The 19,183-nt window shown below is 37.7% G+C and overlaps 1 protein-coding gene across 5 annotated transcripts in view; it reads right to left on the bottom strand.

Annotated features, from left to right (window-relative positions):
* Positions 1-4,703: 4,703 nt before the first annotated feature.
* The window catches only part of LOC100263155 (uncharacterized), a 28,469-nt gene continuing 13,989 nt past the window's right edge, over positions 4,704-19,183 (bottom strand). For 4 of the 5 annotated variants that reach the window (XM_010661864.3, XM_010661865.3, XM_010661867.3 and 1 more), the window contains 9 exons: positions 11,470-11,565; positions 11,222-11,305; positions 11,014-11,083; positions 10,672-10,754; positions 9,890-9,969; positions 9,669-9,767; positions 9,461-9,569; positions 5,216-5,305; positions 4,704-5,103 (listed from right to left, as the gene is read on the bottom strand). In XM_010661864.3, the coding sequence (XP_010660166.1) occupies positions 5,065-5,103; positions 5,216-5,305; positions 9,461-9,569; positions 9,669-9,767; positions 9,890-9,969; positions 10,672-10,754; positions 11,014-11,083; positions 11,222-11,305; positions 11,470-11,565 (750 nt within the window). In that variant the 3' untranslated portion in view covers positions 4,704-5,064. Of the gene's footprint in view, positions 5,306-9,460; positions 9,570-9,668; positions 9,768-9,889; positions 9,970-10,671; positions 10,755-11,013; positions 11,084-11,221; positions 11,306-11,469; positions 11,566-19,183 lie in introns of all 5 variants that reach the window. The other variant, XM_059742621.1, reaches the window with a different exon arrangement.

The raw sequence follows: 19,183 nt of genomic DNA, 5'->3' as shown, positions 1-19,183 counted from the left end.
TGGGATAGAGATGTAGGAAAGAACGAGAGACATCCAGTGAAGCTAGAGAGCTCACTAGGGTGTAGATGTGAGGAAGAGTGAAAGACACCTAGTGGAGCAAAAGGGTTCATGGTTTAATGTGGAGATACAAAGGGACCTAATAATTGTATCTAATTTTTGTCCTATATGATACTCTCTCTCATATAATGGATTGTTATCTCTCATCCGTGGAAGTAGGCATAATTGGTTAAACCATGTTAAAACCTCATGCACTTTTTGTGTGATTTGTTTTATTTTTGTGTTATTCCTTTAACATGTTTAGATTGACCTTTCCACTAGCTCAACAAGTGGTATCAAAGTTTTTGCATACTCGGCAAGTGGTATTAGGGTCACAGTGTCAAGATCGTTCGAAAATTGCTTTGAGGATGATGTCGAGGATAAAATATAATATTGAACCTTTTGATGGGAAAAACAATTTTAGTATTTAGCAAAGTATTGTTAAATATGTTTTGGTGTAACAAAGACTTCTTAAAGCATTAAAAGGCAAGAAATTAGAGAGGATGAGAGATGAAGAATGGGAAGAATTAGAAACAAGAGTGATAAGTACTATTCATTTAAGTCTGGCTCTTGAAATAAAGTATAGTGTTTTGAATGAAAAGTCTCCATCTGATTTATGGAAAAAGTTAGAGAGAAAAAAAAATTATATGTCAAAATCCCTTACATAAGCTATATTTGAAGAAACAACTATTTGAGTTGAAGATGAATGAAGGAATTGATGTCGGTGATCTTATAAATAAATTTAATAAATGTGTCACTCAATTATTAAGTGTAAAGATTAAGATTAATAAGAAAAAAAAATCAAATTATTATTTTATTGGCATCTCTACCAAAATCATGAGGCAATAATGATTACGCTCTTAATTGGGAAGACAACGTTGACATCGGGTGAGGAGTCAATGGCTCTTTTAGAAATTGAAAATATTATAGCAGCCAAGTAGTTTGTCTCATACTAGGCAAGCTCTTATGATAAATTTTAAACCACATCATGGTAGGAGTAAATCATGAGGGAGGAATTGTGATAGAAAAGATTATCATTCCTAATCATGATTTTGAAAGGATATAAAGTGTTATTACTATCATAAAAGGAGACACATCAAAAGGCACTATAAAGAATTAATGAAGTACTAATGTAACAACCCACACCTAATCGTGTAAGTATTGCTCGCTCTAGGCCTAAATGGGCTCTCATAGATTTAAAACCCGTCTACAAGGTTAAGAGTAGTCCATACATATATAACCTTAGTAACTTTCTCCCTTATCCGATGTGGGATATCACAAACATCCTCCTATGTAGAGACAACGTCCTCGTTGTGTCTCACGGGATTGTGGGGCAAAACAAAAAAAACACCCCTCATAGGGCCAAACAAACCCCCACACCGAGGTCGGGGATTGACTCTAATGTCATTTGTAATGACCTACACCCAATCGTGTAGATATTGTCCGTTCTGAATCCAAGGGGGCTCTTACGGTTTTAAAACGCATTTATAAGGTTAAAAGGAGTCTATCCATATATAGTCCCAGTAACTTTTTCTTCTATCCGATGTGGGATATCACAAACACCCCCTCATATAAAGACAATGTCATTGTTGTTTCTAGGAATGGCAACGGGACGGGTTTGAGACAGGTCGCCCCCATCCTAACCCCGCCCTGTTTATTAAAAACAATTCTCATCCCCGTCCCGTTTAAAAAATAAAACGGGGCAAGGTGGGTATGGGAATTTCCCATACCCCGCCTCGCCCCGTTTAGCTTCTTTTTTTTTTAATTTTTTTTTCTAAATTACTTTTAAATTTTTTAATTACATTAAAATAAATATATTTTATAAATAATAAAATTATTATATTTTTTATAACTTATTTTATTAAAAAAAATTATTATTATCTATATATTAAAAATAGAAAAATTAAATTTTAAATTAAATTAATTTTAAATTTTAAATTAAATTTAATTTTAAAATTAATTTTATATGTAAACGGGGCGGGACGGAGCAATACCCGAACCCGCCCCGGGTTTAAAAAAAAAAAATCTCATACCCGTCCCAAACCCATTTATTAAATTAAACCTCGTCCCATTAGGGACGAGGTGGGGCGAGTACCCGAAAAAACCCGCCCCGCTGTCATCCCTAGTTGTTTCCCACATGATTAAAAGTCCAAACAGACAAACACCCCTCAAGGGGCCAAACAAACTCTCACACCAAGGTCGAAGATTGACTATAATACCATTTGTAACAACTCATACCCAATTGTGTAGATATTGTCCGTTCTAAGCCCAAATAGGCCCTCACAATTTTAAAACTTTTCTACATTGTTAAAAAGAGTTAATATTTATATAGCACTAGGAACTTGATCCCATATTCGATGTGAGACATCACAAACACCCTCTCTCTCCCCCTCCCCCTCTTCATGAAGACACAACATCTTCATTTTGTCTTATGGGATTGTGGGGCTAAACAAATGGACACCCCTCACGAGGCAAAACAAACCCCCACATCGGGATCAAGGATTGGCTCCGATGTCATTTGTAACAATTCACACCCAACTGTGTTGTGATTTTTTCCAACAAGTGGTATTAGAGCTTTTGCATACTCAACAAGTGTTATCAAAGCTTTGGTTGAAAAAATCTATGGAGGCTTTGGTTGAAAATGTTTGGAAGAGCCTTGAGTGAAAACACCTAGAAAAACTTTGGTTGAAGATGTCCTAGAGATTTGAAGATTTCAGGAAGAGTAAAGAGATTAAAGCATAGAAGAAGATTACAAAAAAAAAAAAAAAAAAGTTTCAAATGAAGTCAATTTTTCTATCATCAATAATACAAGAAATAAGAAAATTGTGGCATACAACAAGAACATAGTGCATGAAAAGAATAATGACACATGAGAAGAGTGACATGCACAAAGAAATAGTAGATTATGAAGAGATGGAAGTTTACTTCATTGGAATTTGATTTAGGGTAGAGATTGTTAAGGTGTCTCAAATTCCTATTTAAAATATAGTTCTTCCTAATTTTATATGTGATTGTAGTTAGATTCCTTTAAGAAAAGTTAGTGAGAATATTTATATAAATATTCTCGATCGTGAGGGGAAAAAATTATGAGAGAGAAAAATGGGATAGAGGTGTGAGGAAAAGCAAGAGACACCTAGTGAAGTTAGAGGGCCTACTAGGATATAGATGTAAGGAAGAGTGAGAGACACCTAGTAGACCAAAATGGCTCATGGTTTAGGGTGGAGATACAAAGGGATCCAATAGTTGTATCTAATTTTTGCCTTCTGTGATATTCTCTATCATATAATAGAATGTTCTATCTCATCCATGGAGGCAAACATGATTGGTCGAATCACTTTAAAACCTTGTGTACCTTTTGTGTGGTTTGCTTTATTTTTGTGTTCTTCCTTCAATATATTTATATTGATGCTTCCACTGGCACAACAACATTTTATCTAGCTAATGCCTATAGTGTTAGCATTTTTCCTATAATGTATGATTATATATAATTATATTTGTGTAAATATTATTTAAGAGTATCAATTGATAGATAGATAAATCAATTGATTGGGCATCCAAGAGTCTTATGTATGGAAGACTAAATTTATAAATGGGAAGTAAGAAAATTTCATTTATATGAATATAGTGTTACAACTTTTGTAACCTCGTCATTATGAAATTTAATTTGTACATAATATCCTCCTTCACTCTCCTCTTCCTCCTTCCCTCTTCATCCAAGTAGAGACTCCACAATGCAAAGACTCTCATCACTTTCATTCAACATCCTTGAACTCTACTCCAAGGTACTCTCTGTTCTAAATATGCAAATTTTGTAAAGTGAATGATGTGCAAGGTGTATATAGGCATTCCTATATCACATAAGGAAGAAAATTGGCATATATTCAACACATATGTGGTGTCCGAACCTACAGATTACACACATATCACAAATATTGTAAAGCTACATTTTCAATCATATTTTATAACCTAATCCCCCATTCCCAGGAATACGCTAAGAATTAACATTTGATTCATGTAGTTATCACCCATCATTCCATATATATGTGTATATATATATATATATATATATATATATATATCTTATTTTTAATATAATATATAATCAAATAATTTATTTTATTTTGAAAAAATATTATATCATGATTGATATTTATTTATTAATCCATTTTTAAAAAAATATTTTTCAAAATTTTCTTATAATCATAAAAGTGATTATTTTTAATTTTTTTTAACAATATAAATGTTTATATATTCTTTTCACATAGATATTTATATATTCTTTTATAAGAAAAGCTCTTGGTTTACTATTATATTTATTTTTTCTAATTAAATTATATCCTTTTTATTTCATATTTATGCAATATATCATTAAAAACACTATTAAGTCACTTTTCTAAATTCTCTTTTAAGTTCACTAAAGCACTACAGAACACTACCAAACGGCTTAAAAAGTGCAGTCTTTTATACTGTATAAACTCATTTAGTAGTAAAGTGTTCCATTTCAAATGATAAATTTAGGAAATAAGTTGTTCCTTAAAACATTTGCCTTGAAATTTACTATTTAGATTTCAAAATTACATTTTATTATTTAGAGGTTTATCTCAAAATATTAACAGATTCTCCATAAAAATACTTCCAACATAACGAAAGGCCACAGGCTAAAAACGTTTTGACAAGAACTGCGGCCAAATCGGGCTTCAATTTACCAACCAAAAAATAGCTCTACCCATTTAAATTCTCCGGGTATGAACAGTGTTCCATCAAAGTTTGATCAACTAATACAAATCATCAGCCGTACTGTAGATAATGACAAGAATTTATCTTGCATCTCAAACAGGAAACGAAAACCCTAATCTGTGATGTCAGTTCGTTTTTTTGTATTGAATTCAAAATCAGCCTAAACAGATGGTACATATCAGTTCGTTTTTTTGTTGAATTCAAACAACAAAATTTCAGACGCCCAGGAAGTCAAATATGAGTTTCCAATGCGCCAAAACTCTGATCTTTCACGACAAATCTGAAAACGGGTCACAAGAAAAATCTCCTGCGGCTTGTGTCCATCTCCGGCTAAAATTCAGGGCAAGGGAGAAGAAATTAGAGCAAATACCAACTGATTTAAGTATCAGGAATCAAATCCATACAGCAGACCGATTGGGATTGAGATGAGAAATGAATTTACCTTGTGAACCCACTCATATTCCCCGCCTTTGGTATCAAATGTTCCATGCTGTAAATTTATTAGCTTCAGCGTGAACCGAGGGCCACACTCCTGCATATTGGAATAGAAGGATAAGTTACAAGGCCAACATTTTAACTAAATAAGCTTAAAATAGGAATAATTGAACTATAACTTGGGCGGATCCAATCTGTCCCCAACCAAAGGTTTGGGTTTATGGTTTAGTGTTGAACCTGGAGCAGAAAAATAGTAAGGCAAAAATATTAGGGTTGGCCAGTGTTGAAGGTCCAAGCAACCCATCAGAACTTCAACCCGCACATTATTATTTGTTTATTAATTTTGAATTGTATTATTTTTTTATTTTATTTAAATATAAAAATATAAAATAGATGATAAAAAACTGACATTTCTCATTTTTTAATTATATTTAAATATTTTTATTTAATTGTTAAAGTAATTTTTAACGCAGATAGTTGAATTTAATAATAAATGATATATTTTTGGAGGTCCATTTACCTGGTGTGGAACTCTCAGTCAGCCTTGAGGCTTGACCATTCCTTAGTTTCAGGGGGGGTTCAAAAAGGGCTTAAGGTGAATGGGTTCAAAGATCTCTTCAGAAATTGGTGGATGGGGTATGTTGTTAATGGAGCTAGCAGTCACTGCCTTGTGAAGCTAAAGGGCCTTAAAAAGGACCTTAAGGTGTTGAATAAAGAAGTTCTTGGTAATGTTTAGCAAGGCAGAAGCTCTGTTTCTCCTCCTTCCCCCAAGTTGGCAGAAGCTAGAAGGTTGGCTTTTGAGGAGTTTAAAAAGTGGGATTTAATGGAAGAATCTTCATGGAGCCAAAAGGCTAGAGAAATTTGGTTAAGGGGGGGAGATAAGAACATCAGGCTTTTCCACAAAATAGCCATTGCTCAAAGTAGAAATAACTTGTTGACCAAAGTGAGAGTTAATGGTGCTCTTTTGACCAAGGTTGACGAAATTAAGGATGGAGTGCGTAGAGCTTTTCATACTCTCCTTTCGAAGTCAAGGGATGGGAGACCAACCATAAGGGGTTTGTGCCTTAAAATTTTAGGAAGAGACAATTCTAGGAGCTTAGAGGAGCCTTTCTCAGAGGAGGAAGTCTTTGATGCTCTCAATAGTCTTTGTGGGGATAAAGCTCCAGGACTAGATGTTTTTACTATGGTGTTTTGGCAATTTTGTTAAGATTTCATCTAGACTAAGATCATGGATTTTTTAAAGAGTTCTTCACTTAATGCACTTTTCAAAGAAGCTTAAATACCACTTTCTTGGTGTTGGTCCCAAAAAAAGCGGGCGGGCGGGGGGGGGCGGAAGCTAAAGATTTAAAAGACTTTAGACCCATTAGCCTTGTAGGGGGCTTGTACCAGTTGCTAGCTAAAGTTGTCAGACTCAAGAAAGTGGGAGAGGTGATTTTAGAATCTCAACATGTTTTTATAAAAGAGAGAGATTCTTGATGCAGCACTCATTGCTAGTGAAGCCATTGACTCTAGGTTAAAGAGCAACACTCGAGATCTTATCTTAAAGATGGATATTGAAAAGCTTATGATCATGTCAATTGGGACTTCTTATTGTTGTCTTGTCTAAAATGGGGTTTGAGCAAAAGTGGATAAGATGGATAAATTGATGTATTTCAATGGCAAGATTTTTAGTTCTCATTAACAAAGCTCCTTCGGGTTTCTTTCAGAGCTCTAAGGGTTGGAGGCAAGGTGGTCCTTTATCCTCCTATCTTTTCATTATGACTCTAGAAGCTCTTAGTCAATTGTTGAGCAAGGCTAGGAGTGATGGCTTCATTTTATGTTTTAGGGTGGAAAGAAGGGGTGGAGAGGGGATAGATGTGTCTCATCTCTTGTTCATCAACAACACACCTTGATTTTTTGTAAGGTCAACAGTGATCAGTTGAAACATTTGAGTTCAATGTTCATGTGGTTTGAGGCAATCTTTGGACTAAAAAATAATTTGGATAAAGGCGAGGTTATTCTTCTGGGGGGGATAGCTAATGCGAAGAACCCAGCATTAGTGTTAAAATGTAGAATAGGGAAGCTGCCCACTTCCTATTTGGGCCTACCTTTGGGAGCTTCGTTTAATTCTAAGGTGTGGGATGTAGTGGAAGAGAGATTTAGAAAAATATTAGCGATGTAAAAGAGACAATACCTCTCTAAGGGTGGGAGACTTACTTTGATCAAAAACACTTTATCAAGCCTTTCCATTTATTTCATGTCTGTATTCGTCATCCTAAGAAAGGATAGTTCAAGGCTTGAAAAGATCCAAAGAGATTTTTTGTAGAGAGGTGGTGCACTAGAGAATAAACCTCATCTAGTGAATTAGGATCTAATTCAATTAGGCAAGAAGGAGAGGGGTCTCAGAATTCATAACATTGTTGACCTAAACAAAGCCTTTCTTGGGAGGAGTTGGAGATTTGCTACAAAAAGGGAGCCCTTATGTAAACAAATCATGATAGGGAAGTATAGAGGAGAGGAAGGGGGGTAGTGTTTCGGAGAAGCGAGAGAAGGTTATGGAGTTGGAGTGTGGAAGGCCATCAGAAATGAATGGGAGGATATAATAAGTAGATCTCACTTTTTAGTTGGGAATGAGAGAAGGGTGGTTAAATTTTGGAAAGACTTGAGGTGCAAAAACCAAACTTTGGAAGAAGCATTCTTAAGCTTGTTCTCCTGTGTAGTCAACAAAGATGGTTGGGTGGTTGAGGCTTGGGAGGAGGATGGGGATCGAGGCAATTGAAGCCCTCGTTTCTCAAGACATTTTAACAAGTAGGAACAAGGTGAAGTGGAAACTTTGTTTCGGAAATTACAACCTTTAGTATTTAAAAGGGATGTTGAGGACAATTTGAGTTGGAATAAAACCAAGAATGGCAGGTTCTTAGTTAGATCTCTTTATTGCTCCTTTTCTAAAGGACTTAGAGATCCTTTTCCATTTACTATTGTGTGGAGGACTTAGACTCCTATCAAGGTCACTTTTTTTTGCTTGGGAAACATCTTGGGGCAGAATTTAACTCTTGATCAGCTTAAAAGAAGGGGTTTGGCTCCCCCAAATAGGTGTTATTTGTGCAAAATAGAGGAGGAACCTACTGATCACTAGCTTCTTTTTTGCCCCAAAGCAAGAATGTTGTGGAATTTGATTTGCTCCCTTTTTGGAGGTGAATGGGCTTTGCATTCCTCAATTAGAGGGAATCTATTGGGAATCTATCGGGAATCTATTGGGTTGACATAGCTCTTTCATGGGTAAGAAACGGAAGAAAGTGTGGAGGGTTGCTCCCTTGTGCTTGTGGTGGACTATTTGGAAGGAAAGGAACAGAAGGCCTTTTAATGATGTTGAGCAATCTGACCAAGTGATTAATCTTATTTTTATGCATACTTTTGTGGATTGGGCTATGGTGTATATAGAGGACCATACACTATGTAAGATTTTGTATATTGGTTGAGTTCCTAGTAAGGAGAAGGGTTTTGTCTCCTTACTTTTTTGCCTATACTAGGTTTTGTTTGTATACCTCGTGTATACTTGTTTCTCTTTCTCCAAGGTGCTTTTAATACATGTCCTCTTTTTGCCTATCAAAATAATAATAATAAATGATATATTTTATAACTTTGAAACATATTTGGCGTTTTATAGTTCATATTTTATGGCTTCCAAATAATTGTTTTATTTATTAAGAGATTTCATTCTAGAATTTTTATTGACTTCTAAAAACCCATGGGAAACCAAGTCCCGTGGGCTTGGCATAGGCTAGGAATTCCTAACAAAATCTTAAGGTGAAATTGATGACGGTTGAATATATTGATAGGCCCGTTTGATGTGAGTTAGTCTTTTTACCCACCCAAATAATAACGTTATTCAGCTTAGTTGGCTTGCAGTATGTACACCACTAGGGTTGGGCCACCATCGAAGGAAGCCTAGCTGTCTTTTTAGGAGAGGTTCCTCTAGTATATTCTTTTGCGATCTATCTTATTGTACAAATCTCCTTGTATGGAAGAGGTTTTTAGTAGTTTAGATTAGATTTGTATATCTGTGGGAAGGATTCCTCATCCCTCTCATGAAATCTTTATACGTTATTAATACAATTCTTGTTTCTGATAAATAAATAAATAAATAAAATAATAATAATAATAATGATAATTTCGGCCAGCCAACGTGAGTTTTAAATGCTAGCAGATACTGGATATCATCACTATCAGGTAACAATATCCTAATAAATCAAATAAATTAAATGACATGAACCTGAAGGCGGGCAACCACTTTTCCTTGAGAGCTTTTCTCACCCTTGGCATCTTTGTCTTTGTTACCTTTTGTATCACCTTGCTTACTTTCTTTGCTTTCAAAAATATACCTTCAGACAGAAGCAAAAATGTTTATAAGTAATACAAAACCTTAAAACAAGTTTTGTACCTCAAAGTACAGCACACTCTACAAAAGAATCAAGACAGACCGATGATGGCGGAAGAATATAAAATCGCGCTGATTGTGGAATGTCACAACTCTACGCCCACGAAAGTTTGGAGCTTGAGGAAAAAGTGATTGTATCATCCTAGGTGATGCATATCAAAAGGATAAAAAAAAAAAACATTAGATGGTTTTGATGATTGTAAATAGAGTGCAATCTATGAACTACTTCCTTGATTATATATAAAAGAAGATATTAGAACCAACCTCCCAATACGATGACCCAAACGTGTTGTGAAGTTATTCAGCACTAGCTCAGGTATGTGACTAGTTGGGTTTCCATGATTCTGCAAAAAATGCAAATAGAGTTCAATATATAGTAAAATCAAAACCTCATGCATAACACTCCCGCACCTTCACATACACATACATGTAATATAATGTTCAATTTTCAGAAAAGTTATTAGCCAATAAATTTCATTTCTCTTATTTCCTTTGTTTCATCAAGGAGTTACTGTTTTTCAGATCTTGCTAGTGTTAGTGCCTTTTGCAGTAGAGCAAAAATAGAATAAAAAATAAGAGAAATTATATTAGCATCAGCACTAAATTCCTAATACTCAACTTTCTTCACTGTAGTCCATATCTTATATTTGATATTGGCTTTCCTTATTTAAAGATCAAAAAGACACGCAAAATTTTTTCTGAGGTACTTGTAAACATGACAGGTTGCTTACAAATAATAGGGGGGGAATAACACAACACATAAAAATAAATAATCATCCATTACTGATCAACTAGGGTGAGCATGCTATGGGGTATGTATGCTCAAACCTGAGTGACAGAACCATCCAGAAAATTCCACTTGTGCAAACTATATATAAAATAATTTGTTTTATGGGCTTTTTCATGTAGTTTTTTATGTCCCTGTGTTGGGGGGTGTGGTTGGTTGGGGGTGGGGTTGGAGGGGAGGGTCATTTTGATTGAAAAAATATTTTAGGGTTGTTTGAAAATAAATAAGCATGCAACTTTTGAAGTAAAAAACAACAAACCTTGACATCCTTGTGTAAAACAAGTTTTGAGAGCTTGAAATGGGCAGTAGGTCCATCTGGTAAGCCAATGATTAGAAGAGCATCTATAAAACAACCACCAGAAAAATTCATATTAATGAATTGTTTGTTTCTGATACAAAAACAAAAACAAAAACAAAAACACAAACAAAACACACACACACACACACACACATCAACTGATAATTAGAAATTTTATGCTGACAAATATTGAAAAAGAGGATGTGTCTGATTAAAAAAGAAAACATTTTCAATTAATAGTTTAGAGGCAAATAAAAAAATAAAAAAGCCAAAGAGCACAAATCAAACAAAAGTATAGTCAACCTGGTTCCCTGCGATTGGTGTGAACAACTATAAGAGAAGTGAAGTCCTTGATTTTTGCATATTCTACAATCTGCAGAAAAAATAAAATGATATCTTAAATAAAACATTGATATCAGGTAATAAATTTTTCAGTACCATCTTTTACAAAAAGATGCACAGGAAAAGGCAGAGAGAGAGAGAGAGAGAGAGAGAGAGTAATAACCAGCACCTTTTTCAGGTCATAGGTTCCTCTCTTATAGTAATGAGCATTTGGGATCACCGATAGCAGTTCGGATATAAAAGCAGGTCCTCTCTGCATGTCATGCAAAATATAAACCAATATTGACCTAAACAAACTGGAAATTAACTACAAAAAAAACCCTGAAATGTGGGAAAAGGATTAAAAAAGTGACTCATCATTCATGCAAAAAATCGAAAGTGATTTGAAAATCACAGTAAGAAGGAAAGAAGACATACAGTAGAATTGAAGCGGCAGGTGGTAATCAGTATCTTTGGATCAGATTTCCGATTCAGAATTGAACTAAACTCATCTGCATCATTTCCAGCAAATAGCTGCAAATGAACATAGATAATGGGATGTCAATCATGGCAGCAGTATCTATTTTTTCACAGCTAAAGATCAAAGAAGAAAATATTATAATGAACCATGAAATTTATGCATTGACTAAAGAAATATTACAAACTACAGAGGTACCACAAACTGATTCCCAGATTTTGAATGGGTATTTTTCTGTAAAAGGCATCTATGATTGCCAAGGACTTCCCTACATGTTTGTATCATATGGGAACTCCATGGAGGAGTTAGTGGAGGACATTTGGACAAGACAAGAGTATTGCTTTAATAGAGGATCAATTCTTTTAGTCTAGTCTGAAGAAAGATGTTCAGAATAGAGGGTTATATACACCACTACCTTTTCCAACCAAATCTTGGGAAGGCTTGAGCATGGATTTGGTACTTGGACTACCAAAACAGGGTTTTGCTTCCATGCTTGTTGTGGTGACCAATTGTCCATAATGACTCATTTTATACTATGGAAAGCACTTCTTCAACAACATAATTTGATTACAGGGACTTCCAAACTCCATTATTTCTAATTGTGATGATGAATTAGTGAGTGATTTTAAACCTGGTTGCCCAAATTAGGCAACAAACTGAAAACCTCAAATGCATTTCATCCTCAAACTCATGCCAATCAGAAATTGTCAGTAGCTGCTGCATTGCTAATCTCTTGCTGTGCCTTGTGAGGGATCACTTGTAAAGTTAGGGCAGCATCTTACCACAAACTAAATTTTCTTTCAATAGCTCTGTTAATTGCACTACTAAATGTTGAAGTTGATAGATATTAAAGCCTTAAATAGCTCATTGATCTTGTACCATACTTCTTCTTCTTCTTCTTCTTTATTTTTATTTTTTATTTTTTTTGCATATTACAACTTTCAATAGTGAGAATCCATTGTTTCTCTTACAGGTGAGTCCTAGAAAGCCTATATGAAATTCTAAAATTTTTCTATCTTCTCTTCTTTATATTCTCTCCTTTTCCCACTTTGTAAATTTTTTTTCTTTGTGCCATAACTTTAACTACTATTTCCCACAAATCCAAAAAGAGTAGACCACTAGCTCACCTTACTTCAGTGTACACAACCATCCTAGGACCATCCTACATCAATGCTCCTCAACATCAACACAAGTAACACTATCTAGGGGATGAGAAAAATAGTAATTTCCAAGAAGAACCATAGAGAAGAATCCCCAAATCATTTTAAGGGTTAGCTAGTGTGTCTCATGGGTACAACTCAAAGCCTTGTGTTAATCTCAGTCAAAATATCTCATAGACCCTCCTGGTACCTTCAACCAAGGAATAAAACATTGGCACTCACAAATGTCAAACACGTAAAATATATGGAAATATTGATGGGTATAATTATATCAATATCAATTGTGAAAAAAGTTGCAATTAGTATCAAAACATGGAATTATTTTTTAAATTCGTAAACAAAGAGAAGTACTGAGAAGGAATAAGAATCTATGTCTAGAAAGGAGAAGACCTCTCACATCCTCAACCGTTATAGTGAAAACATGGAATTCTAAATGTAACTTTAAAAGGCTGCAAAAGACATTACTGAAAGGGATGAGATGTCTCTCAAAGAAAGAGTAATCTGTGGAAATTTGATAGGATAGTTCATAAAACTATAGACTTGGCCAAAGCTTTAAGGCACTCCATCTATTATTCATTGATTAGTGGATAGCTTGGCCAAACGAGACACCTCTTACTTGGTATCTTTTTTGGGGCATTTTTCACCACTTTGGTTCTACTATATTTTTCCTTCTTTATTTTTTCCTTTTGGGTAGATATATACAATTTTGAAGGATAACATCATTTTATACTGATTTTTCATTTTCCATGAGATGCAGACCATTATTTTTTTAAGTCTTACTTTCAGATATTTTGTTTTAATACAAAAAGTAAAAAATTGTCACTTTTATTTGAAACCTAAAGTCTAAATGGCACTTTCACATCAATTTTTTCAAATTTTATAGATAAAAAAACAAACGCCATAGAAGTATTTGTTTTCTATCCAAAAAATAGAGATGTTAATATAAAAAATAGAAGAAGAGGATATTGTATGTGTATGTAAAAAATAGAAGAAGAGGATATTGTATGTGTATGTATGTGTTTGTTGTGGGAGGTTTAAATGTATGTATGTATATATTCCAAAAAATACAGATGTTAATATAAAAAATAGAAGAAGAGGATATTGTTTGGTATATTGTGGGAGGTTTAAATGTATGTATAGAAAGGGTAGTAAAATAAAAAATGTATGTATGTATGAATGTATGTATGATAAAAAATGGGAGAGAGAGAGAGAGCGAGAGAGGACGAGAGAGAGTGCGAAGGTGAGTGCGATGGTGAGGAAGGGGAGGAGAGCTCGGCGCCGCGAAGCAGAAGGAAGGAGTACAGCTTCATAGTGGAATCCAAGGCGTTCGAGATTGTTGTGGATGATAGAAAAGGAAAAATCCAAGTCCTCATTGTGGAGAAGAAGGGAGGGGTTTCGTCATGGGTCCGATTGGGATCGGACAGCTTAGGGTTTTTCTTAGAAGGGCTGAATCTCTGTATCAAGGATGAGAAAGAAGCAAAATGGGGAAGGGAATGGAAGGAGCAGGGGAGAATGTACTCTATGACACGAGGGATAAACAGAGCGGGGGGGTTTATACGGCTAGGGGTCTCCGATCTAGAGAGGAAGCAGTTCTGCATCTTCATCCCGAGAGGTAGAAGGGATAAAAGGGGGTGGATGACCATGGCGGAGAAGCTTAACCAGATGGTAGGTTTTCTTGGCAAAAAACCAGAAAACCAGGAAGGAAAGGCTATGGAGAAGGCTGTTGGGGGAAGATCGTATGCAACAATAGCAAAACAATCACTGTCGGGTAACCCAAATGCAATCGTAGTGAAAGTGAAAAGGGAGGAATCAATAGGATTGTTAAAGAAATTGGAACATTGTGTTGTGGCGAGTTGGAAAGATAACTCAGGGGGAGAAGATAATCTTGAGAAGTTGGGGCAGCTTTGGGCAAAGTCGTGGGAGCTTAAAGGTAGCTTAGGTTTGGCTAAGTTGGAAAAGGAAAGAGCTCTGCTGGACTTTGAAGATTTGGAAGAGGCTAGACGTGTTGTCTCCTCTGGGAATCGCGCGATGGAAGGAATCCAGGTAGGGTTGGAGTACTGGAGTCCTAGGAGTGGATGTTGGGCAGAGGAGGAAGAGAGAAAGGAAATTTGGGTGAGAATAGTTGGGCTCCCAGTCTCGCTATGGAGTCCAGAGATTTTGAAGAGAGTGGGGGACACATGTGGCGGTTTTATTACAGTCGATGAACAGACGAAAACGATGGGCGAGCTCCAATGGGCCAGAATCTTGGTGAGAGTGAGAGGAGAAACTAGACCGAGTATCCTGGAAGTCGAAGCGGAGGAGGAGGTTTATGTCGTGTCCTTATGGTGGGAATGTCGTCCGGTGTTAAGGAGGAATCGCAGACAAGAAGCCGGTCGTCATAGCAGTGAGGTTAGGGGTGAGGAGGTCTCACGCGCGGAGCAGCGAGTGACGAAGGAGTGGGTGAGCATGAGGCTCAAGACTCTGAACCCGTCAGATGAAGGGACGGGTGAGCAGGGGGTCGGGTCGGTTCGGGTTGTGGCCAGTGCAGCTATAAGCCCGACAACCTGGACTGGGCTCCAACTGGTAAAATGCATTTCTTAAGCCCAACCGCGAGCCCAAAGGAGCCAAGGAGGGTTGGTGGGCCTGGTCTGATGAGCGGAGCCATGGGCTTGAAGATGAAAGGTGTGGCTGCAAGTGAGATTGGCCCAGAAGTAGGTCCGTCATATAGGGATGAGGTGGGCTGCTCTGCTAAAGGCCCAGATTCGCCGAAAGCCCGATTGTCAAACAAAGGCCCAATTTACTCAAAGGGATGTCCCCAACAGCCCGATCCAGATGGAAAGCTAAGGGAGGGCCCAACTTCCTCAGCAGCCCAAGACCAAAATAATCTTCAGGAGACGAACTTACTGTTGACATGTCTCGCTTCAAGTAATCCCCATGAGCCAGAGCCTTTTGTTGCGCGGGAGACTAAGGATATGAGGAAGCTACATGGAGTGGTTAGGATATCAGAGACGGATAAGGCGCTTGAAGAGGAATCAATGAGGTATGGAATGGAGTCGTGTTCTTGGGGGAAAAGGGTTTTGGGGGCCTCTCATCTCAATTCTATTCTTTTTGATCGGACTCCGGGGGGGGAGTTTTTCGATCATTCTGGGGACTGGAATGAGGAAGTTCGGGCTGATAATACAATGTGGTTAACAGTGTATGAGGCTTGTAATGAAAGGAGCAATGGCTGTAAGGAATTGGGAACAAATAAAAGTAGCAGTAACAAAGGCAGGGGGATGGATGGGGTCGGAGACACATATGATGCCCAAGCAGAGAGAAGTGAGTCGAAGGGCAAATGGGAAGAGAGTGATTTGGCGAAATTCAGCCAATTCCTGGGCTTCCCCACGGAGGGGCTGGAGAAGGAAATCTTGAATTTTCTTACCAAAATCAGAAAAAGACGGGAGAAAATTCATAGCAAAGAGCTACTGGAAAAATCCAAGTTTGAAAGGGAGTTAAAAAGACTGGAATGTTCCATAAATTATGAGGGGGGGATTAAACAGAAAGGCTCGGCACAAGGCAAAGGGCGCCAGATTGTGATTGTCCAATGAAGGTGAAAATTCTGAGTTGGAACGTGAGGGGAGCAAATGATAGCTCCAAAAGAAAAGTTATTAAGACGTTCATAAGGAACCAGAGGGTGGACTTAATCTGTATTCAGGAGACTAAAATTCAAGCTATGTCGGATAGCATTGCGAGAAGTATAGGCTCCGAGAGATTCCTAGATTGGAAAGCTGTGAATGCGGAGGGGGCTTCAGGAGGAATTCTTATATGCTGGGATAGAAGGTCTTTGGACATTCTAGATTGGGAAGAGAGTTAGTTTACGTTATCTTGCAGATTCCGGAACGTAGAAAATGGGGCTATCTGGGTTTTTACGGGAGTGTATGGCCCGTTCTCCAAAGTGGAAAGGGATGCATTATGAGATGAGTTTGGGGCGATTAGAGGGCTGTGGGAAAACCCTTGGTGTTTAGGGGGGGATTTTAATATCACTTTGTTTCCGAGGGAAAGGAGTAGCCAGAGGAGAATGAATTCAGCAATGAGGAAATTTGCTGAAATTGTGGGTGATCTTGGGCTGGTGGATCTTCCCCTTCAGGGGGGAGTATTTACTTGGAATGGGGGCCAAAATAATCAGGCTTGGGCAAGATTGGACAGGTTCCTTGTGTCCCCTAGCTGGATAGACCAATTCAATGGGATTAATCAGTGTAGGTTGCCCCGTCCGATATCCGATCATTTCCCAATCACATTAGTGGGGGGTGGAATAAGACGAGGCCCGACTCCATTCAGATTTGAAAATATGTGGCTTAAGGTTGAGGGTTTCAAAGATCTTGTGCACAGCTGGTGGCAAGGAATTGAGGTTAGGGGCAGTGCTAGTTACAAATTGGCTACTAAGATGAAGGAAATCAAACAGAAATTGAAAGTTTGGAATAGAGAAGTCTTTGGAAAGCTGGAGTGCAACAAATCCTTAGCCTTGCAGCAGGTGGAATTCTGGGATAGGGAGGAAAGTAAAAGAATTCTGACTGTGGAGGAAACAGAGCTTAAGAAAGCAAAGGAAAACTATAGAAAATGGGTGATTATGGAGGAAACTCACTGGAGACAGCTCTCAAGGGAAATATGGCTAAAGGAGAGGGATAGAAACACGGGCTTCTTTCATCGCATGGCAAGCGCTCACCGTAGAAATAACTCTTTGAAGAGAATTAAGATCAATGGAGAATGGCTGCTAGAGGAGTAGGAAATCAGGGAAGGAATTGCTAATGCGTTTCAAAATTTGCTTTCAGAAGATATGGGGTGGAAGGCGGACATTGGGAGACTTCAGTTTGATCAGATCAGCCAACAAGAGGCTGAGAACCTGGAGAGGCCCTTTACAGAGGATGAAATCCATGTGGATCTGATGGAGATGAATGGGGATAAAGCCCCTGGTCCGAATGGCTTTACTATGGCATTTTGGCAAAGTTGTTGGGAGTTCATTAAAGAGGAGATTCTAGAAATGTTCAAGGACTTCTACAAACACAGCTCGTTCCTCAAGAGTCTCAACAATACTTTCTTGGTGTTGATCCCCAAGAAAAGTGGGGCTGAGGACCTTGGAGACTTCAGACCTATTAGTCTCCTGGGGGGGCTTTACAAGTTATTGGCTAAAGTACTAGCTAACAGACTGAAGAAAGTAGTTGGTAAGGTGGTTTCCACTTCTCAGAATGCCTTTGTGAGGGGAAGACAAATTCTTGACGCTTCTTTAATTGCAAATGAAGTGATAGACACGTGGCAGAAACGAAAAGAAAAGGGCCTTATATGCAAATTGGATATAGAGAAAGCTTATGCCAGCATCAATTGGAAGTTCTTGCTAAAGGTGTTGCAAAAGATGGGTTTTGGGTCTAAGTGGGTGGGGTGGATGTGGAGCTGCCTATCCTCAGCTAAATTTTCAGTGTTGGTTAATGGAGTGCCTGCAGGATTCTTCCCTAGCACTAAAGGTCTTAGACAAGGAGATCCTTTGTCTCCTTATCTCTTTGTTATGGGAATGGAAGTGCTAGATGTTCTTATCAGGAGAGCTGTGGAGGGGGGGTTTTTATCAGGGTGTAATATAAGGGGTGGAAGTGGCCCCCCTTTGAACATCTCTCATTTGTTTTTTGTTGACGACACAATTATATTCTGTGAGGCCAGAAAGGATCATCTAACTCATTTAAATTGGATTTTATTATGGTTTGAAGCGACTTCAGGCCTAAGGATTAATTTAGCCAAGAGTGAAATCATTCTAGTTGGAGAGGTGGTGGAGATGGAGGAGTTGGTTGTTGAGCTAGGCTGCAGGGTGGGGTCTTTACCTTCTCAGTACTTGGGTCTTCCTTTAGGGGCCCCTAATAGAGCGCCTTATATATGGGATGGGGTGGAAGAGAGAGTAAGGAGGAGACTAGCTCTTTGGAAACGGCAATATATTTCTAAAGGCGGAAGAGTCACCTTAATAAAAAGTACTTTGGCTAGCATGTCAATCTATCAAATGTCTATTCTCAGAATGCCCAAGGTCGTTGTTAGAAGGATTGAGAAAGTGCAAAGGGATTTTTTGTGGGGAGGGGGAAATATGGAGGGGAAAATTCATCTGGTTAAATGGGAGGTGGTATGTACAAACAAGGATAAAGGTGGGTCAGGACTTAGGAAGCTAGCTTTGTTGAACAAAGCTTTACTTGGCAAGTGGATATGGAGGTATGCCTGTGACAAAGATAATCTGTGGAAACAAGTGATCAAGGTGAAGTATGGGCAGGAGGGTCTTGATTGGAGGCCAAAGAAGGCAAATGGGGTGGTTGGAGTAGGGGTTTGGAAGGAGATTTTGAAAGAATCAGAGTAGTGTTGGGACAACATGATATTCCGAGTGGGGAAGGGCATCATGATCAGATTTTGGATAGATGTGTGGTGTTTAGAATCAGCGTTGTCTCACTGTTTTCCTCATCTCTTTGGTATGGCTGCGCAAAGGAACTCAACGGTTGAGGAAATGTGGGATCAAAATTCGGGTCAAGGAAAT

This window comes from Vitis vinifera, chromosome 14 (assembly GCF_030704535.1).
Source record: "Vitis vinifera cultivar Pinot Noir 40024 chromosome 14, ASM3070453v1".
Classification (NCBI taxonomy): Eukaryota; Viridiplantae; Streptophyta; class Magnoliopsida; order Vitales; family Vitaceae; genus Vitis; species Vitis vinifera.
The sequence above is the reverse complement of the archived record's forward strand: the minus strand, read 5'-3'. Positions and strand labels throughout refer to the sequence as shown.